Source organism: Tigriopus californicus, chromosome 8 (genome assembly GCF_007210705.1).
Source record: "Tigriopus californicus strain San Diego chromosome 8, Tcal_SD_v2.1, whole genome shotgun sequence".
Taxonomy (NCBI): domain Eukaryota; kingdom Metazoa; phylum Arthropoda; class Copepoda; order Harpacticoida; family Harpacticidae; genus Tigriopus; species Tigriopus californicus.
In genome coordinates, this window is record NC_081447.1 from 14,803,162 (window position 1) to 14,829,254 (window position 26,093).

The 26,093-nt window shown below is 42.5% G+C and overlaps 5 protein-coding genes across 9 annotated transcripts in view; 1 reads left to right on the forward strand and 4 right to left on the reverse strand.

The window, feature by feature from the left end:
* Positions 1 to 2,897: 2,897 nt before the first annotated feature.
* LOC131884973 (uncharacterized) lies at positions 2,898 to 4,088 on the reverse strand. Its single transcript, XM_059232880.1, has one exon. It carries the CDS (start codon positions 4,086 to 4,088, stop codon positions 2,898 to 2,900), a length of 1,191 nt encoding a protein of 396 aa, XP_059088863.1.
* Positions 4,089 to 4,138: 50 nt separating this feature from the next.
* Positions 4,139 to 4,694, reverse strand: LOC131884525 (intraflagellar transport protein 20 homolog). The gene has a single exon (XM_059232340.1). It carries the CDS (start codon positions 4,535 to 4,537, stop codon positions 4,139 to 4,141), a length of 399 nt encoding a protein of 132 aa, XP_059088323.1. The 5' UTR covers positions 4,538 to 4,694.
* A 981-nt stretch (positions 4,695 to 5,675) lies between these two features.
* LOC131884523 (tektin-B1-like) lies at positions 5,676 to 20,748 on the reverse strand. The gene is made up of 6 exons (XM_059232338.1): positions 20,606 to 20,748; positions 8,111 to 8,333; positions 7,450 to 7,881; positions 7,160 to 7,382; positions 6,871 to 7,094; positions 5,676 to 6,040 (listed from the first exon to the last, which is right to left on the reverse strand). Exons 2-6 carry the CDS (start codon positions 8,311 to 8,313, stop codon positions 5,821 to 5,823), a joined length of 1,302 nt encoding a protein of 433 aa, XP_059088321.1. The 5' UTR covers positions 8,314 to 8,333; positions 20,606 to 20,748; the 3' UTR covers positions 5,676 to 5,820.
* LOC131884524 (uncharacterized) lies at positions 19,195 to 20,777 on the forward strand. The gene is made up of 5 exons (XM_059232339.1): positions 19,195 to 19,386; positions 19,442 to 19,706; positions 19,781 to 19,928; positions 20,004 to 20,331; positions 20,415 to 20,777. The coding sequence occupies exons 1-5, from the start codon at positions 19,299 to 19,301 to the stop codon at positions 20,741 to 20,743; spliced, it is 1,158 nt and encodes a 385-aa protein (XP_059088322.1). The 5' UTR covers positions 19,195 to 19,298; the 3' UTR covers positions 20,744 to 20,777.
* A 1,913-nt stretch (positions 20,778 to 22,690) lies between these two features.
* Positions 22,691 to 26,093, reverse strand: part of LOC131885090 (rhophilin-2-A-like) — a 46,767-nt gene continuing 43,364 nt past the window's right edge. For all 5 annotated transcript variants that reach the window (XM_059233024.1, XM_059233028.1, XM_059233027.1 and 2 more), the window contains 5 exons: positions 25,329 to 25,604; positions 24,545 to 24,908; positions 23,757 to 24,467; positions 23,544 to 23,693; positions 22,691 to 23,461 (listed from right to left, as the gene is read on the reverse strand). In XM_059233024.1, the coding sequence (XP_059089007.1) occupies positions 23,123 to 23,461; positions 23,544 to 23,693; positions 23,757 to 24,467; positions 24,545 to 24,908; positions 25,329 to 25,604 (1,840 nt within the window). In that variant the 3' untranslated portion in view covers positions 22,691 to 23,122. The remainder of the gene's footprint in view (positions 23,462 to 23,543; positions 23,694 to 23,756; positions 24,468 to 24,544; positions 24,909 to 25,328; positions 25,605 to 26,093) is intronic.

A 26,093-nucleotide genomic window follows, 5' to 3' on the forward strand; every position in this document is an offset into this window, starting at 1 on the left:
AATGCTCAAATCATATTGGAATATCCAGTTTTCAATTATTTCACCCCTGGCATTGGCCGAGTCACAGCCCCAGAGCTCAGAGTGAGCATTTGAGTCTAAGCCAATTATTAGCGGCAGGCCTTGTGCTTCTGCATAGGCCGTCAGCTTTACCACATGTTCATTTATCACCTCTTTATCCAAGATATCCAGGTAAGATGACGCAATAATGATGTCTCTGTCTGATGGGTTCTATTTGATGCAACAGGTCACCAGGTCCCGACTTGAAAGGTCCAGAATCTGATGACACAGTATATTTTTTGGCACACCAATTAGTGCTCGGTGATTGGTTTCTAAAATGTAAGGTGTGTAGTTATTGATGGCTAACTTCTTTTTTCCGTTAAACGTGTAGGGCTCTTGTAAAAGCAAGATTGGCAGATTGGGGCACTTAGAGTCAGATAATTCAACCTCAATGTTGCTGGTTGCAAGCTTGCATTTTTGTAGGTTCAGTTGCCAGAAAGTCTGGCATTTATCATCATAAGTTGGGGTAGTCATGATACTATGTTAGTTCACAAAAACTTAGCTTTGTCCCTTGGATAGTTTGGATGAGCTTCCTTGTTCCAGTGGCGACTTCCTCCGAGAGTTGGCCACCACTTTCCAGTCTGATCCAGCTTGTTCTCCCCCCAAATCTGTATGTGTAGTTCTTTAGTTTGATTGTTTTGGTCCTTGATGGTTAGAATTTATTGTTCATTAGTGTATTGATTTCATTTTGTGTTAGACCAGTTTGTTGAGTTTATTTCTTTATTTTTGTCTTGTTTTCCTAGCTTACCTATGTTCTTGATTCCTTGCTTTTCTCTGGCCCTTATTTTGCTCAGAGAGGGTACGAGAGATATCTGGCACTGTATGTCTTCAAAAGCATCCATGAGCTTTGTCCCAACCCAGGATTTAGGGTCAATGCTAGTGACCGTAGAGTCTTCATGTGCGTTTTGAGAGCACCTTCAAGCCCTGAGGGAATCCAGGCTAGTTCAAACAATGAAGTCCACATCTCTTCTTTCTCGGGCTCCTTCATTGTTTAACTTGCTTCCCTCTAATATTCGTAGGGAATACGTAGGCCGATTGCATCTGTCAAGTCATACTTGGACCAATTTTTAGATAGCATTCCTGATCAACCCTACATTCAAGGACCAGCTCGGTCTGCCACCTCAAATTCGTTGGCGGACTAATATCATAAAAAGATTGAAAGGTAATAAATAGACGAATTATAACCTTCCATTTCAATAGTGAGGGGATTGCATTCCCTGTAGCGGTTAGAAAAGCCCGTGAAAAACAAAAAAAAAACTGAATCCGAGAATTTTTCCCAATCCGACCGAATCCGAATCCGAATTTTTTTCGGATCCCAATCTAAATCCGAATCCGCTATACATTTGCTTAATCCGACTTTGATCCGAAACATTTTGCAAATTCTGATCCAAATCTCAATTTTTTTCCCAATTGACAAAAAAAGAGGTCATTTAACTTTAACTAAATGTGCCTTTTTGCCACTTAAACGTTTTAAAATGATGAGCTTGAGTGGAATTGCCTTAGTCAAAATATAACCCTCCTGTTGCAATAATCTCATTTTTTATAAGAATTGTCTTAATCATATCCTTCAATTGTAGTACTATGGAATTTAGTTCTGTTATCAAAATGGTGCAAAAGTTGTGCCATGACAGGCTTGATATGGTGTGATATTCTAATTTCCTTTTTCCTAATATTGACTGTATGGACCGCAAATATTTTGATCCTCTTCTTTTTTTCTGAAATTTTGGGTTTCTTTATTTGTATGGGATTTTGCTTTCCCTCACATTTTGAAACTTGTGAAAGCAACCATTCTCAAAACAAAATAATATTCATTTAATTTATCTTGCAATTTTGGACTTGGATCGGGTCCGAACCCAATCCGAATCCGGACGAAATGTTTGATCCGACCGAATCCGTATCCGATTTTTTTTCCCACTCCGAATCCGAATCCGAAAATTGTTGATCAATCCGATCCGATGCACAGCTCTACTGGGAATGCAATTCCCAGCAACTCAAAATGAGCATTGAAGGAACCCGCAAGAGAAGATAGTAGCATCATGCTCATTGTGCTCTATTGTTTTGACTAGCCTGAATTGAGGACATCTCAAACCTGTTTTAAACCTTTACAATCACAACAATTAACCCTAAACCCAGGTTGAGGACAAAGGTCATGGATTCTTTTGAAGATGTATGGGAAAAGATGTCTCTTTTTGTACCTCCTTTAAATACTGCATAGTTCAAATCTTCTCGGTTTGTCCCAAGACAGTAGCTCTCCCATTCTCCAATTGTCTCTGCTTGCTTTATTTGGCCTGAAAACGCAGCTAGAATCTTGCACGCAAAAATTAAAAGCAAATGTATTTTTTTGCATTTTTAGGGTATTATTTGAGGGTCCAAGCTAGAAGACAAATTCGAGGGCTTTTGATTTGAAATATCTTGGTCATTGGTTCAAAATTTTGAATAATTGATTTCATGCCGTTTTTTTATCTGCCGTTTTTTGCTTTTAAACAGGCTTAAATCTTTGCAATATAATTTCCTTTTTCCCAAGACAAAAAAGTAGTGAAGATGTCAGTCGAAATCACCAGTTTTATATACGAGATCGAAGAAACCGGGTGATCAATTTTCAAGGTAAAAGAATTGAAACAAAGTATGATCTTACGTACTTTTTCAACAAACCATGAATATGCCCCCAGAACGAAGTTATTCCGTTTAGCCTCCTGATATCAAAAAGTGTCCCAATATAGGACGATAATATATCTTTGCCAACCGTATGCCACGCCTTCGAACAGTTCATTAATGGGACCTCAAGTATTGTTGAATTTTGGAAAAAGATTTTCTTTATTGAGTGCTACATGGCATTGGAATTAGTCCCAAAACTCATCATCTTCGTCCTCTGCGCCCGAAATGCTCTCGTTTTCATCCAGAGTTCCGCCCGATTTCTTGACCGGAGCCTCGTCGCTCGCACTGTCGTTGTTCAGTTTGAGGGCGAATTTCTTGGCGTAATCCGATAAGGGATTGGGCGGGGCCTTGGGTTGGGGCACCGAGGACGATGAGGATGAGGAATCCTCGTTGCCTTGTGAACTCGAAGAAGTACTCTCGGATTTCAACCTGATGGCCAAGGATGGTCCTGGTTTGGGCTGGACTGGGTTTTTTTGAGCCTGAGCAACTTTTTGATCAGCAACCTTGGGACTTGATTGGGTATCGCTCTCGGTCGAATATAACTTCTCTTGGGAGTTGTCCGACTGAACGGCAAAGTTGTAATCGGGTTCATTTGACAAATTGGGCGAATGGTTCTTCTTCGAAGACTCACTGTCGCTTTTCAATTGTTGGGGTGGAATGGGAGATGCTTGTTTGGGAGGCGGAGTAGAATGATTAACAATGGGCGGAGGGGTCTGAGCCACTCGTCGAGGCGACTGAGGGGGCTCGGGCTCTTTGGGTGTCTCTGGCGGTCCTTGAACCGCATTCTCTTGGCTGAGATCGGCAATATCAATGCTTGTATCATCGCCGTATGGAGAATTAGCTCCCTTAAGCACTTCTCTGTCTTGATCACCAGGGGGCTCTGCCGGGCCCGAGTCCGAGGATGGTGGTCGTGTCCGTTTGGCTTTCGAGGACTCGGCCATCAGATGCTTAAATGTCTCTATTGGGACTGGTATGCAGTTTTCAGGCCATAAATATGGTCCCAACTCATTTTTGGACTGGCTCGGCTTAGCAGCCACATTGCCGGGTGTAGTGAGCCCATCTCGGAGCCTTTGGAGCTGGCTCATGTAAGAATCGGGTTCTTTGGCCTTGGTTGGACGGAGCATATCACGGATGTCTTTCAAGTCTCTGGTCATGTAGCTTTGACTTTCATCACTGAGGAATTCCGGAGATTCCGCTCGAGGAAGCTCGTCCAGGAACAAATACGGGTGTCGTTCCATTACGATCTCCTTGGCTTGATCCTTGATCTTCCTTAGTCTCTCGGTCTCTTGTTCCATCTCCTTCGCTTTCCTCTCGGTGTCAAGGAGGTGATCCCAAAGGAGCTTGGTTCGCTGCTCCAAGGACCGATCGGAGTACATGATGTTGATGATGACGATGACGATCTTTAAAAATCTTTTTACTTATCTCTTTATTTATGGAGGATCAATTGCTCGATGAATTCGTTTTGCATGGCTTCCAGCTTGACCAAGGATTGATACTGAGCCTGGAGTCGTTCTCCCTCTAGCTTCTTCTCCCGGATAAGTGCGTCCAATTGTTGAGTCTGGCTCTCCCTCTGCTTACTGAAGGTCTGGAGAAGGTTCCGCGATCCAATAGCCCTGATCTTTTCTTGCTCCACGGCCTTGGACACGTGATCAAAGATCTTGATGAAAGAGTCGGCAATCTTCTGGAATTCCGTGGTGTCCCGCAGGAAGGCGTTGCAAGTGTCCCGGAGATCGCTGGAGTGGTTCTCGGTTTCCTCGTCGATCACTCGCACTCGATTGAGGTCGTCAAAACGGATGCCGTAACGGGTCAAGTCCCGACCCTCCATAGTTACCAATTAAAAGACGATCCGGGATTGTTAAATCGCCGATTTCTTCATCATTATTCGTTGGGGAAAGAGCCTTTCTTGCTCTCTCTCTCTCGTCTCTCGCTCTCTTTCTCACCTCGTCGATTGTTCCCTGTGCAGTGGAACTGAATTTGTCAGAATGGAATTGTGCCACTTCCTTTCTCTCTCTCTCTCTCTCTTGGCCTTTATAGTTACATGACTTGAGCGGTCCGTGTGCGGCGACTTATTCTTAATGTCGCAAGATAGGGATCGCTACGGAAGGGAAAGCTCCTACGTACACAGGTATTACTCGTTGGTTAGCGTTAGCTTGGCTGTGATGAAACCGAGATATTTAGCTCGATCTCGATTCGAAGACTGGCCAGCTTCCACCACCAGTTTCTGGAACTTTAATTTCACCGAGTGATTTGCCCACGAGATCGGCAGTTCTGGTTGCCACATCTGAGACATTCTTTTGAAACCAAGTTGTCGTGAATGGAATCAAATCTACAAATGATAAAAGCCACCGTTTGACTTGTTCGCATCATTGAAAATGAACTTTATGATGCACAGTTCATACAACAAAATTGACGACTAAGGCTACTGGAGTTTGAGAAAGTGATACTAATTCATTAAAGATAGCAATAAGGTGTAGATGGAGTTCTAACGTGTGCCAGAAGCTTCATTGGTGATGAGGATGACATTCACCATTGAATTTGGTAGCATCGTTTTGTGGAAAGGAAAATCAATAATGGCACAGAATCCCGTTCAGTACTTCACAGATTTCAGATTTTCAGCTAATTATAGCAGATCTTATAGTTCGTCACCACTTGTCGACCCTAAAGATATGCTGGGCAGGAAACTGTTTCAACCAATACAAGTTCATGTCTTCAATTCTTCAATTTGTTCCATTAAATATCGCTCAGAAACGATTCGTCTTATTAACAATTCCTTGTGCCGTACAAATTATGACCGGACTAACGAATTATCGTCAAGCTTTTATCATCGACTGAGGACTGGGCTGCTGGCTAAGATTTCTGTTTTCGACCTAGGCTCCAAATGCTTTATTACCGTCAATTTTATAGGGCTAGGGACTAGGGTTCCTGAGAGCACCTCAGGAACCTTCAATAAATGCAACCCCAGAATTGGTGGTGAGGAGACAAAAAGGCAAAGTGTTCTATTTGCATTCCGAAATCAGAAAAAGGCCATGATTCATGAGATGAATGACCAAAATGGACAAATGTGCCAAGAGCTCTCGTCCCAGATGGGTCCATTTTTGGGCACGTGATTCATTTCGCCACAGTGGAGTTCTCGAGATAGCGTTGGGTTTTGCGCAAGGTCCCCGCCAACTTCATGTTTCTCTCGGTTTGGTTCTTGATGGTTTGGTCGTGGGTTTTCAAACGATCACGAATGTCCACGCATCTTTGATCAATGCTCAAGGCCTGGGACTTCCGATTGAAATCCTCGTTCAAATCCCGAAGATGAGCTTGCAAGGACGACAACGTTTCTCTGCAATGCATCATGGACCAGAGGGCTTGATTAGAAACTATGCAGTCAAAACTTGGACGCGAGATGATGAGAGGGTGTATGCTGTATATTATGAGAGACAATATCAAAAAATGTTAACCTCTCCTGCCGAGAATAAAATTTTAATTTTTTTTGAATTTTTTAAAAAAATGCATAAAATTTTGTCAAGCTTGAAATTGTTTGATCAAGTTTAATTATTTATAGCAAAGACATGTTTAACAAGTCATGGAGGTCGTTCGAAGGCAACATCTCGTTTTCAAGCCTCTTGAACGGATTTCATGAGCCATCAGGAAGCTCTCAGAGAATCGATTCATGAATATCCTAAGAATCCAAAATGACACCATGCCAGGTGATAGAAACCACCACCGAGGCCTAAGCATTGGATTCTTTGATTGGCCTTGAGTGTAAGGCGGCAAAGTATGATAGTAATTGGATGTTCACTCATTTTGTAATTAGGTTCGATGGCACCGCTTCGTCTCGTTTGCAACTAGTGTACGTAGGAGACAGCACTGTACAAGGGGCAAGCACAGTCAAATTAAAAATCAATATCAGCAAATGCCATGCCCTCTGCATAATTGATGCCATCAACGCACCCGACAGCCAAGAAGTGTTGATTTACAATTCGTAGCACAATGCATTTTGAGTGTCTTGGCACCAATAATAGCAGTGTTGCATCCGCGTCCTTGAGCTATTAACTTCCTTTTCAAGCCTTTTACAGAAGATCAATAATTTACCATACAATTAGCATTCAAACGTTCCCAAATGACCTTTTTCGTAAGGCATTCCCAGTATTGGTTTCGAGCCCAACTCACCTGGAATGGTCCAGTTTGTCCTCCAGCATATGGATCGACTTCTTCAGAGCTTCGACTTCATCAATTAGGCCTTCCAAAGGAAGATCCGTGCACAGCTCCACGTGAGGGCGTGTAGTTCTGTTCTCTAGGCGCGTTTCCGCTAACTTCAATGGGCCTTCTTTGGCCTGAATGGCTAACTCCAGATCTCGATTGTTGTTCTCTTGCTCTTGGATCTCATCGCGGGTCTGAGGAGTACGGAAAGGTTGAATCTCGAGAGGATTGGCAACCGACCAAACATTAAGTCACTCACTGTCCTCATTTGGTATTCGATCTCATCTTTAGCTCGTCTCATCTCGTACATGCGTTTGCGGAAATCGAAATTGGTACTGTCCGTCTGGACCTTGAGATCATTGGTGGTCTGCTCAATCTGGCGGAAGATGTACTCCCTGAGCTTTTGAGATTTGATCATCATTCGCTCGGCCAAAGACTTATTGGTCATGGAGAAGTCGTTCCAAGCCTCCGGACGGACACTCCTGCCAATTAAAACCAACTCATTGGAGTGTCCCGTGTTATGAATAGGGTCTCACATATTGTGCTCACTTGGCTGGAATCCGAGTAGGGTTGGGCTTGTGGCTCAATCCAGCAGATCCCTCCGTGAGACGAAGTTGGTCCAAATCGATCTTGAGCGCCTCGGTTTTGTCCTCGAGGTCGGTTTCCAGGCGTTGTCGAACGTCCTCCAAACCTGCCAATTGATCCCAGGCTTCTTCGCAGACATCCTTCAACTTGATTCGGATCCGCTCGATCAATTGGTTCTCCTTTTGCAAATCATGCTCCACGGGATCCCGAACCACTTCATACTCACGCCGACCCTCTCGTAGAGAAATGCACTCCGTCGCCACATCCAAAGGAATGGTCAGAGCCTCGATGGATCTTTCACAGGCTTCCTTGGCCTCGTCCAAAACCACAGCCTCGCCTTCGACCTCATGGAGAAGTTTCTCCAATTCCCGTTGCCATCGCTCGATCTCCATGGCTCTAAAAGTGTTAAGGTACATAGTGTGAACTTATCTTCAAGCATAGCAGCCGGTCAATCTCGGCAACAAAATACTCGTTGAGTTTGGCTGGCAATTATTCACTTCGTTGCTAGTAGAAGATGAAGTTTTGAGAAAAGATTCAACATTATGAGCTCACGCGTCATAGAGAGAGATTTAAGGTGCTATATCCTATAGGTCCTGACTACCTGTTGAAATGTAAACATACATACCTTTGGGACAACTTCATGTTATTTTCAAAGTTGTACCACTTGGTTCGGTTCTCGGTCTCGTTTTTGAGCAGTTGGGCCTCTTTCCGGAGATTGAGCGATTGCTCGCGGGTCTCCCGGGCATTATAAGCCAGTTTCTCATTACGCGAATGCCAATCCGGAGGTTGGTATCGGTTGATGGGTCGCTCCGTTCTCGCTCCAGACATTTTGATTTAAATGGTTTGAGCTGAAATCAATAGGAACACGAGTCAATAATGATGAGGCTCCCTTTGATATACGGCATTGCGGTAACACACTTCAAGTTGCTACCTTTTGTCTTTGAAAAGTGAGACCACAGTGACGCGACCGGTTCAAAAATCATCTAGTATTTGTCCTTAAATCACAAAATTGTCAAACTATTCCCTACTTGAAGCTATCACCAGAGGCGAGTTTTTAAACCCTCCTACCTCTGAGGTAAGGCTTGGCCGTTACCCATAAATGAGCATTTGCCCACCAATTTCGCCAGTGCATTTTCATACAGGTTAACTAGGGCCTTGAGTCTCTAAATACAGGGCACAACGGTTAACGTCCAAAGCAACTAACTCCGAGGTACGAACTTTAAAAAAACTGGCCACTGGCTGTTAGGTTTTAGAACATATTTCTCCTTAAACATTGGCAGACAATGAAGTTGGAAGAAAATATAACAATCCCCAAAGAAACTACTATTTGCGTACATTGCATTTGCTTTCCGACTTCCTTGCCACCACTGAGAAGGACTAGCCTTGCTAAACTCTGCAAACTATGTAGTCTGTAGGTCAATGAGCACTTCTGTTGCTCCGAAACTCGGTGGAGGGAATAAGTATTGGGATGGGTTTTCCTTTGGGTCGAAATATACAATTTGTGGGGTGATGAGGGAGATCGCATGGTCCTTTCATTCACTCCCGGGGTTCCATCGTTTCCAGATTGCAACTCGAAAGTGCTTCCCTTGCGTTCTTGAATGCTCGTCGCCAATGAGAGATCGTGAGACAGTTGACTTGGGAATTATGAGCTTTTTAGGCTGGGAACTGACTAGAGCTGTTCGTTGGATTAACCAACAATTTTCGCATTCAAATTCTCATTTTTTTTCATGGTGAACTAAATGTGTGCAAGTTTGTTTTGAAAACGGTTTGTTTCTGAAGCTCAGGGGATTCAAAGAACGTTCAGATCACAAACAGTGGATTTATCTACTATTTTAAAAGCAACCTTAACAAATGTGTGGCAATTCCACACAGATAAAGAACCTCAAAATTTCAAAAAAGAAGAAATGAATCAAATTATGTGCCGTCTATAAAGTCATTTGTGGGGAAACCCCATCAATTAACCATTTTTTCACCATACTCACAACAGAATACTATTCAATAGTACTGCAATTGAAACATGATAAAATGATAATAAGTTATGCTGTTTTATCATTGTTCAAAAAACTTAAGTCGCTGCAACAGGAGGGCCATATTTTGACTTAAGAAGCTCATAATCCAGGCGTAAGAAACATTGCAACAAGAATTTGAAAAAAAACCACTTGATGCGTTGCATCTTGGACCAGGGCAAGTTCCCCTCTCCTATTTTCAAAGGGGGAGATAAGTCACTCCTTCGCATATTGCGAAGGTGTTTGAAAAGATCATGAAGTTCAAACTTGTTGAATTTCTTGATATACATGAAGTCCTTCCTCCTAGCCAACATGGGTTCCGAGCACATTTTAGCACGGTTACCCAACTGATTGAGCATATAGAGCAGGTTATTGAGGGACTGGAGAGCCATGAATCAGTCGATGTAGTTTATCTCGACTTTGCCAAGGCCTTTGACAAGGTAGATCATGGCCTTTTAGTTAACAGGCTCCATGAGATTGGGATCCAAGGCAAGGTTCTCAATTGGTTAAGAAGTTTCATTTGTGGTAGGAAACAATTAGTTAAGGTTGAGGGATCTCTTAGTGACATACATGATGTCAAGTCGGGTGTCCCTCAGGGCTCCATTTTGGGCCCTCTCCTTTTCATTATCTTCATTGCTCCGCTTCAGAAGCTTGGTAGTTGTAATGTCAGTATCTCTTCTTATGCTGATGACACAAAATTGGTAGTTGGTAGGAATGGTCAGAACTCCGGTTGTCTGTTAGAGGTCCTAGATCAAATCTACTCCTGGGTTGTTGCGAGTAACATGGCACTGAATGGAATGAAATTCCGCTCAATGACCTTTGGGTCGACGCCATTAGACACTCCACTATTAGATGATGAAGGTAAGGACATTGAGCAGGTCTCATCCATGAAGGATTTAGGTGTAGTCCTCCAAGATAATGGAAAGTTTGATGAGCATATCCAGTTGAAAGTTGGTAAAGCTTTTCAAACATGTGGTTGGATATATCGCACGTTTAAGGTGTCTGGTACTCGTACGTCTTCAAAAGCATCCATGAGCTTTGTCCCAACCCTGGATTTAGAGTCAATTTTAGTGACCGTAGAGGCTTAATGTGCGTTTTAAGAGATCCTTCAAGTCCTGGAGAATCCAGGCTAGTTCGAACAATGAAGTCCACTTCTCTTCTTGCTCGGGCTCCTTCATTGTTCAATTTGCTGCCCTCAAATATTCGTAGGGTTTATGTAGGAGTTGATCCAGTAGCCAGATTTAAGTCAGACTTGGACAAGTTTTGACTAAAATTCCGGATCAACCTTATATTCAAGGATTAGCCAGATCAGCCAACTCCAATTCGTTGGTCGATCAAATAATATATATAAATGAAAGTCAAGTATAATAAATAATCTTCTCGTCTTCAACTGCTGGGATTCCAATCCCGGTAGCGGTAAGGAAGTCCGCACAAAAAAAAAATTGGTTCAGGAGATGGGTCTTTCGAAAAGTCAGAATCAATTTGTAAGATTCATTTTCAGATTTTTCATTTGGTGCATGCTTTTAAGCTTGGCTTTAGTTAATGCAAGTTGAACGGTCAATGTTTTTGAAATAGTTGAAAATTATGTGAGACATATAGCAAGCAATGTGTGGAATAATGTAGAAAAGAAGATCGTTGAATGAATTGAGTTGAGCACCAACATGTGCTCCAGGTTTAAAATGTTGAGAATCTGCCGAAAAAGTACGAGGAATATGAAAACAGTGAGTGGATTCAATGTCCCTCTGAGAAATATAGGTAAGATTGTGACGGAATGTGCTTAACGTTTGAACTACGTACATTTTTATCCCATCCATAAAAACGTTTGCAGATTTTTGCATTCATACATGTTCTTGTCAATCTTTGATTACTACCCAATACCGTTATTTCATAACGTTTATGGGGCAGGAAATTTCACGTTTTGAAAAAGCTGAATGATATTTTGTTTTAAAGTCAATTTGGTGTAAAAATTAGAATTAGAACCCACCCCTGGAGAACCTAGACTAGTTTAAACCATGAAGTCAACCTCTCTTCGTTCACGGGCCCTCTCTTTGTACAATTTGCTTCCCTCTAATAGCTCTAATAGGGGATATGTGGATGTTGTTGATCCGGTTGGACCTCTCAAGTCAGACTTGGACAATTTTTTAGATAGCATTCCAGATCAACTCTACATTCAAGGACTGGCTCGGTCTAGGTAGACCTAATATTATGTAGAGATTGAAAGGCAATAAATAGACGAATTATAGCCTTTCCTTTTAATAGTACTGGGGATTACATTCCCTGTAGCGGTTAGAAAAGCCCGTGAAAGCAAAAACAAATAAAAAAGATCGGATTAAGAAAAAATCGATTTTTTTTTCTTAAGGTATATGATTTTTTAGACATTAATTTACATATTCTTGAACGCTGTGTTTGATACCTGATCGAAAAAGGAATAAAATTGTCCCTAACCGTTGGAAAGAACTCTTTCAAAAACGAATATGGTATTTCCAGATTGAAATTGGCCAAATCAAGATTCAAAAAAGCTATTCAAAGGCGATGACCGGTCAAATTCAATGTCGTATCCACCGATTTCCCTCATTTCAAATGTCTCCAAAGTTTTGAAGAAAATAGTCGAGGCTAAATTAGTGGAATATCTTGATGACAAGAAAATCATACCTCCACGTCAGCATGGCTTCAGGGCCAATTTTAGCACACTGACTCAGTTGATACAACACTTTGACGAAGTAATAGAGGGACTTAGACAATGTGTTGTGTTGACTTAGTTTATTTAGATTTTACCCAGGCTTTTGACAAGGTAGACCGCTGTCTATTGCTGAAAAGGCTTTCTGACATTGGAGTCAGAGGCAATTTACTCGACTGGATGAAATGTGCTTTACACGGCAGGGACACAATGAGTAAGAGTTGAAGGTAGTCGCGAGTACATCTCGGAAAGTAAAGCCAGAAAGTTCGGTCCTGCGGCCCGTTGGTTTCCGCCTTTATATGTAACTAGTTCCAATTAAGAAAATGGAAGTGGCCAATAACGTCAAGGGTTTGGGAGTTGTTTACATAGAGGGCGACGGAACATTTTCTGGACACATTCAACTTCAAGTAACCAACGCCTTTCAGACTTGCAGCTAAATATATAGTCTCTGGCATGGCTGATTCAATCCTGGTATTCGAACACGCACAGTGAGAGGAGAGCGATACCATGTAAAGTGAATGATGATATAAATTCTAGGGTTACAACACTGGTGAAGGAAATATGAAAAAAGCTAAAGTAGTAAACTGTATTCCGAAACTATTTTAATATGTTAGGAATATATGTTAGACCTATATGTTAGGAACGATTTGCACATCAGTCATGTACAAATATCGAATGGAGAAGTAGATATCTTAGTTTGTCATATCCGAGGGCTTGACCTGTCCATTGAAACAATGAACAGGCCCCCTTTTTGTTCTGTAAGCTTTTTTATGTCAGCTCTCGAATTCAATGGAAATGAGTTGGATCTAGCACTTTGATCGAAAGTTTTCTTTGTAGGGGACTTTAATTTTCCGGCTAGCGTTGTAGAGTGGGAGGCTAGCCCCGATGGGTATATTTACATTTCGAAATCGACATCTCAGTCGTTTGAAAAGCTGGAGGAGTTTGCGAACGTGCGCAATTTCTCCCAGCATATTGGTCTAGCCACCAGAGAGAATAGTGTTCTGGATTTGGTCTTTTCCAATGACCCTGATCTGACCCAGTATGTCCATGTGACACCTAGTAATCTGTCAGATCATCATGTTCTCGAGATAGGGTCGACCAATACTAAAAAGCCGGAGTGCTCTAGAGTAAAACCGGCCAAAAAGGTCGGTCTGGCTAAGTTCAAGTTCAAAGGTGAGCATTGGCCATTGATTATAGAAAGATTAGAAGAACTGGACCTAATTTCAATTCTGAAACAGGAATCGTCCATAGATGCAGCCATTGATAAATTAGTTTCAGTTTTTAAGGAAGTTTGCTCCAGTCTAGCGATCTCTGAAAGTGTTCCAAAAGAAGCTACACGGACAAAAATTACAAAATATAAGAAGACTTTGTTCAAAAAGAGTTGCAAACTAGCAAAAAGGCTGAAGAGCACTTCGAATCCAGTAATTGTGGGAAGTCTCCCAAAAAAGTTGGACGTGTTCAGGGAAAGATTAAAGCCTCCATCGAAAATGATCAGTTACAAACTGAGAGTAAGGTGGTTCAGGAGGTCGGGTCGAATCCCAAGACTTTTTTCTCTTATGCAAACTCTAAGAGAAAGATGAAACCCCCTGGTGGGCCTTTTGGGGTTGATGGGGAAGCCATTAGCAATGTAGAGACTATGGCTAACATGCTTGGAGATCAGTTCTCTAGTGTGTTTTCAACCCCACTGAGTTCGGAAGCAACAGCTCATTGCTCTAAAGATGAGTCTGTTGAGATTGACAAGGTTAGTCACGCTGAGCGTTTAGATGATCGTGTAGTCACAGATCAAGATGCTTTAGAGGCCATCAGAGACTTGAGATTCTCGAGCTCCCCTGGCCCTGATGGAGTGACATCTCAGTTTCTGATGAGATGCTCACTGGTTCTTGCTCCTGTTTTCTCGCACTTGATGCGTTGCATCTTGGATCAGGTCAAGCTCCTCTCCTCTCTGAAGCTAGCTCATATTGTTCCAATTTTCAAAGGGGGAGATAAGTCGTTCCCCCAATAACTATAGGCCGATTTCTCTGACTTCAAATATCGCAAAGGTGTTTGAGAAGATCATGAAGTTCAAACTTGTTGAATTTCTTGAAGCTAATGAAATCTTTCCTTCTAGCCAGCACGGGTTCCGAGCACATGTTAGCACTGTTACCCAACTGATTGAGCATCTAGAGCAGGTCATTGAGGGACTGGAAAGGCAGGAGTCAGTTCATGTTTTCTATCTTGATTTTGCCAAGGCCTTTGACTCGTAGATCATGGTCTTTTAGTTAACAGGCTCCATGAGATTGGGATCCAAGGCAAGGTTCTCAATTGGATAAGAAGCTTCATTCATGATAGGAAGCAAATTGTTAAGGTCTAGGGATTCCTTAGTGACATTCATGATGCCAAGTCAGGTGTTTCCCAGGGTTCCATCCTAGGGCCTCTCCTTTTTGTAATATTCATTGCCCCACTTCAAAAGCTTAGCATTACTGCCAGTCTCTCTCTCTCTTCTTATACTGACGATACAAAGTTAGTTTCTGGTAGGAATGGCCAAGATTCCACTAGCCTGGCAAAGGACCTAGAAAGAATCTATTCTTGGGTTACTGAGAGTAATTATGAAATTCCGCTCTACGACCTTCGGGTCAACTCCTTTGAATACTCCACTCGTAGATAATGAGAGTAAAGATGTTGGGCAGGACTCATCTATGAAAGATTTAGGCGTACACAATCCTCCAAAATAATGGAAAGTTCGATGAGCATATCCAGTTGAAGGTGGGTAAAGCTTTTCAAATGTATGTTTGGATATATCGCACGTTTAAGTCCAGAGATAGCATCACGATGCTATCTCTAAGTCGATTGTTCAGCCACATCTGGAATATGCCTCACCCATTTGGGCTCCAATGAGTTCAACAGGTTTTCAAAAGGTCGAAAAAGTCCAAAGACGTTTTACTAGGAACATCACAGGAATGAGAGATCTCTCGTATTGGGAAAGACTAAAAAAGTTGGGACTGTACAGTATTCAGAGAAGGTACGAAAGGTGTCTGGTACTCGTACGTCTTCAAAAGCATCCATGAGCTTTGTCCCAACCCTGGATTTAGAGTCAATTTTAGTGACCGTAGAGGCTTAATGTGCGTTTTAAGAGATCCTTCAAGTCCTGGAGAATCCAGGCTAGTTCGAACAATGAAGTCCACTTCTCTTCTTGCTCGGGCTCCTTCATTGTTGAATTTGCTTCCCTCAAATATTCATAGGGAATACGTAGGCCCTATTGATCCGGTTGCATCTTTCATGTCAGACTTGGACAAACTTTTAGGTAGCATTCCTGATCAATCCTACATTCAAGGACCAGCTCGGTCTGCCAACTCAAATTCGTTGGTGAACCAAATATCATGTAAAGATTAAAAATCACGAAATAGACTAATTATGACTTTCATTTTAGTAGTGCTGGGGATTGCATTCCCTGTAGCGGTTAGAAAAGACAAACCAAAAAAGCAACAACATACAATTGAGACGACTGTTTTTTACGTCTGACCCTGCCTCAGTGTTTATGACTGTTTTAGATGGGAATTTGTCTAAATTCCCTGAGCAGCCCTATGTTCACGAGCTTCATAGATCTGCTAATACTATTTCGTTGGTAGACCAACTGTTTTATTATTGTTCTTGACCATTTGTTGTTTAAGCCTGTTTTTAATCAATCAGACATGACACTTTTTAGATTAAATGACATTCTTTGGAGCGGTTACAAAATCTGTAAAAAGTAGCTACAAAAAATAGATAGCCAGATTCGGATTGAGTGAAAATTTTCGGATTTGGATTCCCTTGGATTAGGCAAACCTCGGTAGAATTTGAAAAAATGTCTCGGATTCAGATTACAAAAATTCAAGTTGGATCGGACTCGAAGATCGTGCCAGACCCGATGCACAGCTTTAGAACTGACCCTGACCTGGGCACGAACACGAGTTGAGGTTTTCAACATTCTCTCACAAAGCTTATTCAAGTTTCCAGAATTCTGGGTGAGTAAGGAATTCTCGTTTGAGATCGAGGGGGTATCTGAGATTTTGCATGAAGATTCGAAGGCGTCTTTCAAACTGCCCAAAGATGTCTCCACCTTTACAAACCAAGGACTACCTTAGTCAATCCAGCCCATCATGGATAGTTCCAATCTGGACGTGTACAAAAATCCATATCAGTGATGATATCATCAAATAAATTCAGATGGCTAGAGAAGATGCACGCTTCCTGGCTGGTAAGAGCGGTAATTCCTTACACGGATGGAGCGAACAGATTGGACACATGTTGATTCCACCTTCAAGTGTATCCAATGATAAAATTTAATAAGTCATCATTTCCGTCGGTAATAGAAAACAAGTTAACCTTTTTAAACAAACCCTACTCAACTAATAAGATAAGCTCATCAGCCACCCAGATATCCTGTGTCTCACTTCGATTGCATAAACTAAAACCATAGAAGAAGTAAAATTGAGAGTAAAAATCGAGTTTGTTGTGTTTTTTACTGCAGCTGAATCAGTAACCAGTGAGTGGACAGTGTAACTCTAACTGATGGAAAGCAGCGCCTCTACAATCAGAAACTATATCCTAACAGGTGGTCAGCTGACATTCATTCGCTCTGAACACTAGTCCGCCTGGCTAGCTCTCATTGCACTCTCTAGGAATGGGCCATTTTTTGATCAGCGCCTGCGACGAGGTAGGAAAGTACTAAAAAGTCGCCATAATAATTTGTTACATGCATTTAAAAAAATTCAGCACAATTCTGATTAGTTTTATCCCTTGACATTTTCGAAAAGTAGAATGAAATCTGAATTATCGAATCTTGGCAAGTTGGGTAGAAACTTGACACTTCATGAAGTGGTGGAGACTGATCTTTGATAATGAATTCCGATAGTGAATTGATTGAATTTTGGCGACCCTGTCTTGCCACTTTCCCGCTTCTTCCTATCTTACTTCTGTACTCTACCAATTTACTATTGTTCTGAATCTTCAGGAACTGAGATTCATTTATAGATGGACCTGATTTGCAATAAACTCACTGCATGTTGTTTCAAATCGAAAGTGTCCTTCCAAATGCCAAATGAATTCGACCAATGCATAAAGAAATCTTCAATTAGAAGGATGATAGAACGTTAAATCAAGAGCACTCATTATCATGGTTTTGGCGATATTGGAGCAAGCAATTATTTACAACTAAGAAGTGACTTTTTCCTGCCAATATACTGAGTCAGCTACCCTTCCTCAACTCCTGGATTTAGCGAATCTTAAGGCCCTACCCAAACTTCTACATGAAGAAGGCGTTTACATTTGATCTTTATCCTACAAAACGACGACATCTTTCTGCATTTTGTGTTTTTCATATGCCATCGGTCAAAGACACTATGTTTCAAATTAACGGCGATGCAAGGACGAACACGATTTCATCCTGAGACTGGGGATCCCTTTCCTTTGAAACCTTCACTGATTTCAAGGGACAAATGGTTGGCTTCGGGAAAATGGCTTTCGTCAGGAATACAAGTCCAGTGATAAATATCACGCCGGGGCTCATAATATTTTACAACAAGACACAAAAACCTAAAGCTCCCCTCATTTGCAAAGGAAAAACGAAAAAAAATCCTCCACTTTGGGAGTCGAAAAAAGTAACAAGTAACGAGATTTTTTTGGGCGGGGGTTGTTTACCGAGCGTGGCTTAACCTTCCAACCCCAGCACTCTAAATGAAAAAATACGATTGTACAAAAGACTGAAAACTCTAACAAAGACATAAAGTGGAATGTTAAGCTCATTAAGAGTGAAAAGATCGAAAGTATAGTCTTTCGAGTTTCTAGATTTTTGGCGTGCAAATCATTAGGATGGGATATTTACTACCTTCTTATTTACTTGCCTTCGTGGAGGCAAGATCAAAGGCGTTCAAGGCGAGTTCCGGCCAACAGTGCCAAGGATGGATCTGCTAGTGGAATCCGGAGCAATCCAAAAGAGGGCATCAAGAGCTGGTGTTCCCACTGCGCCCAAAATCTCGCGATTTTTAGAGCATACAGGGTGCGGAACCAAAATTTAGACTAAGGTGGGTGCCAAAGCCTGACAATTTCTACCAGCCATCATGATGATATCAGCGCAATGTTGGAAGAAAAGCTAACATATTTCGTAGAATGGATTTCTCGAAAGAGTGAACCATGTCTAAGCTTAAAGCAAAACGAAGGAGGTTGTTATGTCTCCTCCATGGGGGAGTCACTTCTTGGCAGCGATGGCAAAATTCGACTTTAAAGGAATTTCTGCCACTTTCTGCCACCATTTTCTGCCAGGTGGTCAAACAATGGCTTTTAATAATTTCCCATCCAAGCTATATTCTCGTTGGCAAAAATTCACTTTGATGGAATTTCTGCCACTTTCTGCCACCATTTTCTGCCAGGTGGTCAAACAATGGCTTTTAATAATTTCCCATCCAAGCTATATTCTCGTTGGCAAAAATTCACTTTGATGGAATTTCTGCCACTTTCTGCCACCATTTTCTGCCACCTGGTCAATGGCTTTTANATGGCAAAATTCGACTTTAAAGGAATTTCTGCCACTTTCTGCCACCATTTTCTGCCAGGTGGTCAAACAATGGCTTTTAATAATTTCCCATCCAAGCTATATTCTCGTTGGCAAAAATTCACTTTGATGGAATTTCTGCCACTTTCTGCCACCATTTTCTGCCACCTGGTCAATGGCTTTTAATGATTTCCCATCCCTGGTTCCTGGGCAGCCGCCAAGGTTTTCGGTGTCAGCGGGTTCAAGCGGTAAGGGCCTCAAGAAAAAGAGGACTGATGACATCTGGGACGACCAAAATGAAAAATGACTAAATGAAAAAATGAAAAAATACGATTGTGCAAAAGACTGAAAACTCTAACAAAGACATAATTTGGCATCCAGAGTCTTTTAACTTCCTATGACACATATTTAGCGACTTCTGCGAGGATAAAGCTTTTGGTGGATATTTTGGTAACCCGATACGAATCCCTAGGTGTAAGTCATTGTGACTATGATTTCATGCATGTCGTCCTATTAAAGTTGAGCACTTTACGGAAGAGAGTGATCTGCATTCAGTTCGGTACGTTTGCCAATATCAGATTACTCATGCCACAGTGGTCCTTTTCTGTTTTCATGGCAGTTGAAAATGATATCATTTGTAATCTTGGCTTGTTTGATTGTTCATGATTCCGAAAGTTGCTCACGTCAATCTGACTTGGAAACGGACGTTTTAGGTAAGGGATTTAAAATTGGAAATCAAAGTATGTGCAGTAAAATAAGATTTTCAAGATGGAAGCGGAAGCCAGGCGGATGGCGGGAGTGGAGGTGGAAGGTCCTTAGTTTTGGCCATTGGAGGAATCAGAGCACGAAATGGATCCCACGAAGTTGGATCAACTGAGGTGGATATCTTGAACGACCATGGACTGTGTTCTTCAGACACAAGAATGTCCTTACCAATTTCAATTTGTAAGCACAAGGCCATTCGATTGGAACAATTTGGAGCTGTTCTCGTGTGTGGGACGAAAAACTGTAGATTGGAAACCGAGAATCTCGGGTAAGGTTCTGATCGAGGGGCTCCTGTATTGTACATGAACTCATGTTTTATTTAGAAGCCCCTTCATGTTTAAGAGAGTTTCATGACCTTGAGCACGGGAACAACCATATTTGTTTGGTCTGGCAACGAGGTTCGAAATCTCAGTTCGAGCTTTTGCACGCGATCAAATCGAGATTGCCAATGAAAACTGGAACCGGAAAGTCCAGGGAGTTTGATTTTGTGGTAAGCCTTGGGAACAACGGAAACCTTGGAAACCAACGATACCAATCGATTGCAAATGTTCATATTGGTCCATAGAGTACTGGAAAAGACGGACTTATGTTTCGACAATCGGGCGAGACTGCAACATGGAAAGGAATCATTGACGAAAGGTTCCAAATGTTCTGGTATGAGGTCAAACCACTCCCACAGCCTTTTGAGGGAACTTGCTCGTTGTCATTAGATGGGAGATTTTACATCTTGGGGGGACACCGGCCAATGTTTGATGGAGGCACTCACTTATCGCCACATTTGTTACGGTATGTTGAAACTGATCTTGGGCATCAAGTTGGATGGCAAATGGTGGATCCAATGGACATTCCATCCACTAATATGGCTTGTGTTGCCTTGGACCAAGGTGTTTTAGGTTTGTAAATCGTAATCGAAGAGGAACTATTTTCATTACACTTACTCTAAAGATATATGAATATGCATTTTTCCGTGTCTTAGCCTTAGGGGGTGAGAACGAAAAACCAATCATGTGGTCCAAAATCAAGGATCAGTGGATCAAATATGAAGCAAATCCGTTCTTGGGACATGAAATGCAAAAGGGTTCCACGCTCGCCAAATGCGTGGTCCACGGGCACGAGAGAGTATTCCTCATTGGAGGAGAAAGTGAAGGAGGTTCTCGAGTCACTTACCAGAATCGTTTCAGTAACAAAATCCGGACTTGGTCACCGCCCAACAAGGAGTGGAACACGATGGAACAAGTTCTTCAGGAGCCTAGAGCTGAAGTTGCGGTAGTGGAGATACCGAAGTCTTGGATACCTTGGTGTTGATTAATTTAATGAATAAAGTCTTGAATGCTGATGATGAGCCTCTCTCTCTTTTATAAGAGTTGTTCCGAGGTGAAAGTGGAACGCGAGAGGGAACTCCAAGTGGAACAACACCCAACTTGTGTCTGAGTGGATGACCTTCTTCGAATGAAGGATTTCCCCCTCTTCTTCACTGTTCCCCTTCTTTTCGATCCCTTGAGACTCACTCACTCAGGACGAATTTCCCCTTCCCATTCCCTTAGCTTGGAAAGTGGTTCACTTGGAGGACGATCAGGTGGAAAATTTGCTTGATCAATGAACAAGACCAATGCTGCGGTGCAAAAAAGCACAGAGGAGGAAATTCTTGGACCAGTCTCTAAGAGTGGCAGAGCCAAGTAATGCCCGCTCGGTTTTGGTCGGGTGAAGGGCAGGAACTATAATTTTCCGCTTTCGAGTCAGTGGAACTCCGAGTCTTCCCTTGGGATTGATGAATGTTGGATTAGCTGTTGGTCAAACATGTCATCTCTGAACCGTTGGGCTCTTTCTAACATTTCGACCATGAAATATTCAAGAGGTTCGTGAAAGTGTCATGCTCTATATAATTTTGAAGTACTCTTTCTTATTTGGGCTAGAACAGCTGCTAAGGATGAAATAGATTCGACGGTGCGACCATTTCTGGTTGGATGGTGCTCTCGTCAATCCAACTTTGATCCATCAATTTACCAAGGACGAAGGAAACCATTCCCACCACCATCGCTCTGGTTGAGGCTTCCATGTAAGCTACCTGTGGTGGTCCCAGTTCTCCGTTTCATTTGTTTTATGGCCTAGATGAAGTTCTAACAAGGACAATGGTCTTGGAAGGGGGATAATGTCTAAGTTCAGCTCCTCTAACCTATCATAGTGTCGGAATAGAAAGAGTACATTACGTACTAGAGTATTACTGAAAAGTTTGGAATTCAATTGTAATTATAGGCCAGAACTTTTACGCCCATGAACTGCATAATACAACGGGAATAAAGAAATTGCTGCAGGTTGTTTCTGCCGAGTCAAAGGGTCTGACAAGGACACTCCTACCAAATTGGTTTTAAGGTTTCTAAGTTTGAAAACATTTTAGAACATTCAGAGATGAGAGAAAAGGGAAAGGAATATAATCTTAAAGACTATTGCTTAGAGCCCCACAAACGTTAACACCAAGTACTCATGCAAAGTCTGACTACGCTATTTGTCACTGATTAATTAGCAACCCATTTTCTCAAACTTGCAGCAAATTAATGTCAGATTTGAATTTAAAGTGTAATGGTGTTTAGTATCGTTTTAGGGTTAGGTTAGGTCGGATTGGACTAGTGTAGGCTTAAACAGGTTTGATTAAGTTTAAAAAAAAGTAGGACCGGCAACTAATTAGTGGAGAATACTGACATTTGGATCACTCTCGTTGGTCATTGGAAGTTGTGTCTGTTGAGGGCATGATAATGCATGGTATTAATCCCTGTTCGAGAGCAAGAACCTTTTCGCTTGGGAGGAGTTGAATTGGGTTGGTGGAGATCACGGTGTTGCTAGGTTCTAAGATTCTTCTAACATGCGTTTTAATTTCTTTCAAACAATGTTTACGGTTTTTTAACCGATGTTTGGGAATGATTTCACTGCAAGACAAGTCATTATATTTTATAAAAGGTTCATTTTATCCTCAACATATATTGACCCGTAGAGTCCAATACAGTTGTCTTTTCTTCTTTCACCACTTCTAATACTCTTGAGGTTTGGCCCCATGTTTCGTAGACGCCACCAAAGTAGAGGTTTCCTTGAAGATGGAAAAGATCATCCAAAAGTGCAATTTGTTGACTTTAGAGAGGAAATAATGACAGAAAGCTTCTGCTCACGGCGATTGAAGCGATTGAATTTTTTGATATATCTTATTACAATCAGAGTATCTCAGAGAGAAAGTAATTTCAACCACCTTCAGTTGGCAAATGCTTTTTGTTGTAGATAACTCATTGTATTTCATTCTTATTGTTTATCATCTCTACTAACGTGATGGTTGTAGTTATAACTTGTGGCACATAAAAGAATCATCTGAAGTTCTGAACTATCACAGTAAAATCAAACTCAATCAAGGACCTAAGCACATACACATAGGTGGGGCTTCTGAGCTTCGAAAGTAGGTGGGGAAAGGGGGTAGGGGAGGGTAAGGGTAAGGGTAAGGGATTGCTAAAATTGTCGGGCAATACCAACACGAATATTGTTCTGAAAATAAGTAGTGTATGTATCAGTATATCAGTATATGGCAAACCAAAAATGCAGCACAAGTAAGGACATATTTTCGGTTCATTTGTGGTGTGACTAGCATCCGTCCGTGATCGCTCGGCATGGTTTTCCACGTGGTGTTCTCCTCGCCGTCCCGCCTGCTCATCGTAAGATGACGTTGTCGTCGAAGTCGTCTCGCATCTTTGTCTTTTCTCGCACTAAATCGCCGTGGTGCGGGACGACTGATTTCTTCCCGCCATGACTGAAGATATTCCACGGCTTCTTCTCCTTGCTCAAGCCGGTGCCAGTGGAACGGGTACTACCACTGGTAACGGAACTAGCGGGTGAGGATGAGTCCCCGCCATGCGAGGACGAGTACGTGCCCATGCCAGAGACTCCACTAGACGTGGAAGTGGGAGAGATGGAGCCCCGGGTCCTGGACGAGTGTGAGGGCGCTGTCGCAGGGATCATCTTTGAGGAGGAGGTGGAGGGAGGAGGAACCTGGAAGGGGTGGCAAAAAATCTTTGAGATACAAATACTGCCTCTCATCGATTATTGGCATTGAATGACGCTCTGGATTTACCTGGCTCTTTCCGTCCATGGGAGTGACGACTTTCAACTTGAGCGAGTTGCCAGAGGATTTGATGAGAGAAACGACTTCGTCATGAGGCGACCATTTCACGTCATGCTCATTGATGCCCACAATGTAGTCGCCGTCCTTCATTCCCCCAGTCTATTGCAAATAGTTAGATTAATGTCTCGATTGCCGGATAACAATCCAAAAGGGCATGCTTACCTCGGCCAGACTGCGGTGATCCACGCCAGCGATGATGACGGGTGAATCGCCTCTGACACTGAACCCATAACCTTCATGATCTCTCTTCCTGAGCTTGATAGATCGGGGAGCCGACCAATAGTGCTTGGCATTGAATATAGCCACGGGACCCAGGTCGGCAAAGAGGTCTTGGACTTTGTGCTGACTGAGATCAGGAAAGGCCAAGGACAACTGATACTGAGTCGACGGGACAACCGGAGGTGGGTCCAAGACCTCCTGAAAGTCGTCTTCCTCATCGATGGAAGCATATTTGTTGAGGGAGCGATCGTGCGTGTTGCGGAGCAGGTTCTGCAATACGCCCTTCTTCCGAAGTTCGCGACACATTCGATTGACTCGCATGGCCTCTTCGTGGAGAAGAAGAGCCTCCCGAAGATGAGCCTTGCCAAGATAGCGCTTCTCGTCGGTCGTCTTCGGCACCCTGATCTCGATGCAACCTAGAGCCTTATCATTCTCATCGTCACTTTCGTCGTGAAGAAACTGAAGCAACTCTGTGGCACGTTGAGAAAACTCGTCTTCCTTGTGGTCCAAGAGACCAACGGCCACAAAGTAATGAGCTAAGGCCTTGTAGTGCTCTCTTTTCACTTGCGTCAGTGAGATCCATGAGTAGGGAACGTAGTCTTTGACTGGAGGATTGGCAATGATCCCATGGACCTTGCAATATACCTCGGAGACCTGAATGGTGGACAACAATCAATAGCCAGGAGTTCCAATTCACTTTTCTTTACGTATACATATATGTAGACTCTTACATGAGCAGCTTCTTGGCCTAGAATAATGCAAGTTTCGATGTCATTAACTCCCTTGGCCTTCAAGGTCAGTTCGGCTTTTTCGAACAGACACTCTCGTGCTTGAGCACACATTAGATGAACCATGAGTTCGAGGGTATCCGGACTCAAGTCCATGGATGGTGCATTGGTGAAGTTCTCGTGGATGTACTGGAATGTGCCCGCTGCGCGCAGGAAATTGTCCACGGCCAAATCTAGGCCAGTTTGTGAGAAGCGATCCTGCCGAGTACCGATTTGTGTGTACAGGGCTGCGATGTTGAAGAGAACGCTGGCCTTTTCAAAGGCCACAGTCCGTTGACAAGACGGGACGCCGGTTAAAGAGTCGTACCTGAAAATAAGCAAAGGGTTAGAATGCTTATTGAGGATTGGGATGGCAGGTTAATCATGACCTCCGAACGAGATATCTCTCGCTTCAAGCTGTTAATTTAGGAGTTGTGATGAACTAAAGATTGACAGAGACAGTTTAATGCAATTTAAAGAACAAAACAAAAAAAAAAACGTGCACGCACAGTTGATCAACCAAAGACCATCTATCTTGGTTTATTGCCATACAACCACGATATTTAAGAAGATTATTTGGGTTAGTTTGCAATCAAAATCATGTTCGACACAATCACGCTCGCACAAACACATTTGCAACCGAAGATTGATCTGCCCCAGGAAATGCCGCAACCACAGAGACCGTGACTGCATTCTATTTCGAGGTTACAAAACATTGTAAATGAGCTTGTTTGAGATTGGCACGTACCATTCAAAAAATATGCCAAGGCTTCGATCCGGAGGAAAGAACCGCCTCTCGACATAATAGAGTTGATTGAAATGCTCAAAGAGTAGAGCAATTCCATTTTGATCTCGGGTTGGAGTTCGCATGGCTTGCCGAACGTCCATGAACTCCGCAATGGCATTTTCGTACTCGTGGCCATCCTCGGAGTAATGTTCCAAGATGAAGTCCTTAAATGGTTCCCGAAAATCGATCTCTTTGGTTTCCTTGAGACCCAGGGGAATCATGGGAATTTCAGCATCCCTGAAAGAAACAAAACAAGCACAATACGTCAGTGGACTAAGCAAACATGTTACATGTTCCTTAATCATGTTACACTTCCACTCGTCAGATTCATTTTTTTTCTTGGCTAGGATTTGATGGGACCAGCTTGCCAACCTATTATTCTCAGTATCCTATATGATAAGCGTGGTAATGGAATCCGGAACTTGAAATCAAACGCCTTGATATCCCTGATTAGGGCTTGAGCATTGGGAAAACTTCCCGCCAATCTTCTAAAAATAAGTCCGGAGCTGCCAGATCATCATTCTTCCAGGTGTTTGGCAGACTGCATTTATTTTCCTATTTAGTATGCCTTCTCATCCAGGAAGTGCCGGAAATGAACGAAAGACTTCTTCATGATGAAAATGGAGCCCAATTACTATGGAGTGAGAAACCAAGACAAAGTTCAAGAAATCGATTCGACAAAGCGCATAATTGGCATTATCAAACAAGGACTTTAAGCACGTCACC

Excerpts from the sequence above, each read along its gene's own strand:
- LOC131884973 (XM_059232880.1), bottom strand. The coding sequence starts at position 4,088 with ATGTACTCCGATCGGTCCTTGGAGCAGCGAACCAAGCTCCTTTGGGAT.
- LOC131884525 (XM_059232340.1), bottom strand. The coding sequence starts at position 4,537 with ATGGAGGGTCGGGACTTGACCCGTTACGGCATCCGTTTTGACGACCTC.
- LOC131884523 (XM_059232338.1), bottom strand. The coding sequence starts at position 8,313 with ATGTCTGGAGCGAGAACGGAGCGACCCATCAACCGATACCAACCTCCG. Across the intron at positions 7,095-7,159 it reads TCGAATACCAAATGAGGACA|ACCCGCGATGAGATCCAAGA; the intron begins GTGAGTGACTTA and ends CGTACTCCTCAG. Across the intron at positions 6,041-6,870 it reads GACAAACTGGACCATTCCAG|AGAAACGTTGTCGTCCTTGC; the intron begins GTGAGTTGGGCT and ends GATGCATTGCAG.
- LOC131884524 (XM_059232339.1), top strand. The coding sequence starts at position 19,299 with ATGATATCATTTGTAATCTTGGCTTGTTTGATTGTTCATGATTCCGAA. Across the intron at positions 19,929-20,003 it reads CCAGGGAGTTTGATTTTGTG|AGTACTGGAAAAGACGGACT; the intron begins GTAAGCCTTGGG and ends ATTGGTCCATAG. Across the intron at positions 20,332-20,414 it reads CTTGGACCAAGGTGTTTTAG|CCTTAGGGGGTGAGAACGAA; the intron begins GTTTGTAAATCG and ends TCCGTGTCTTAG.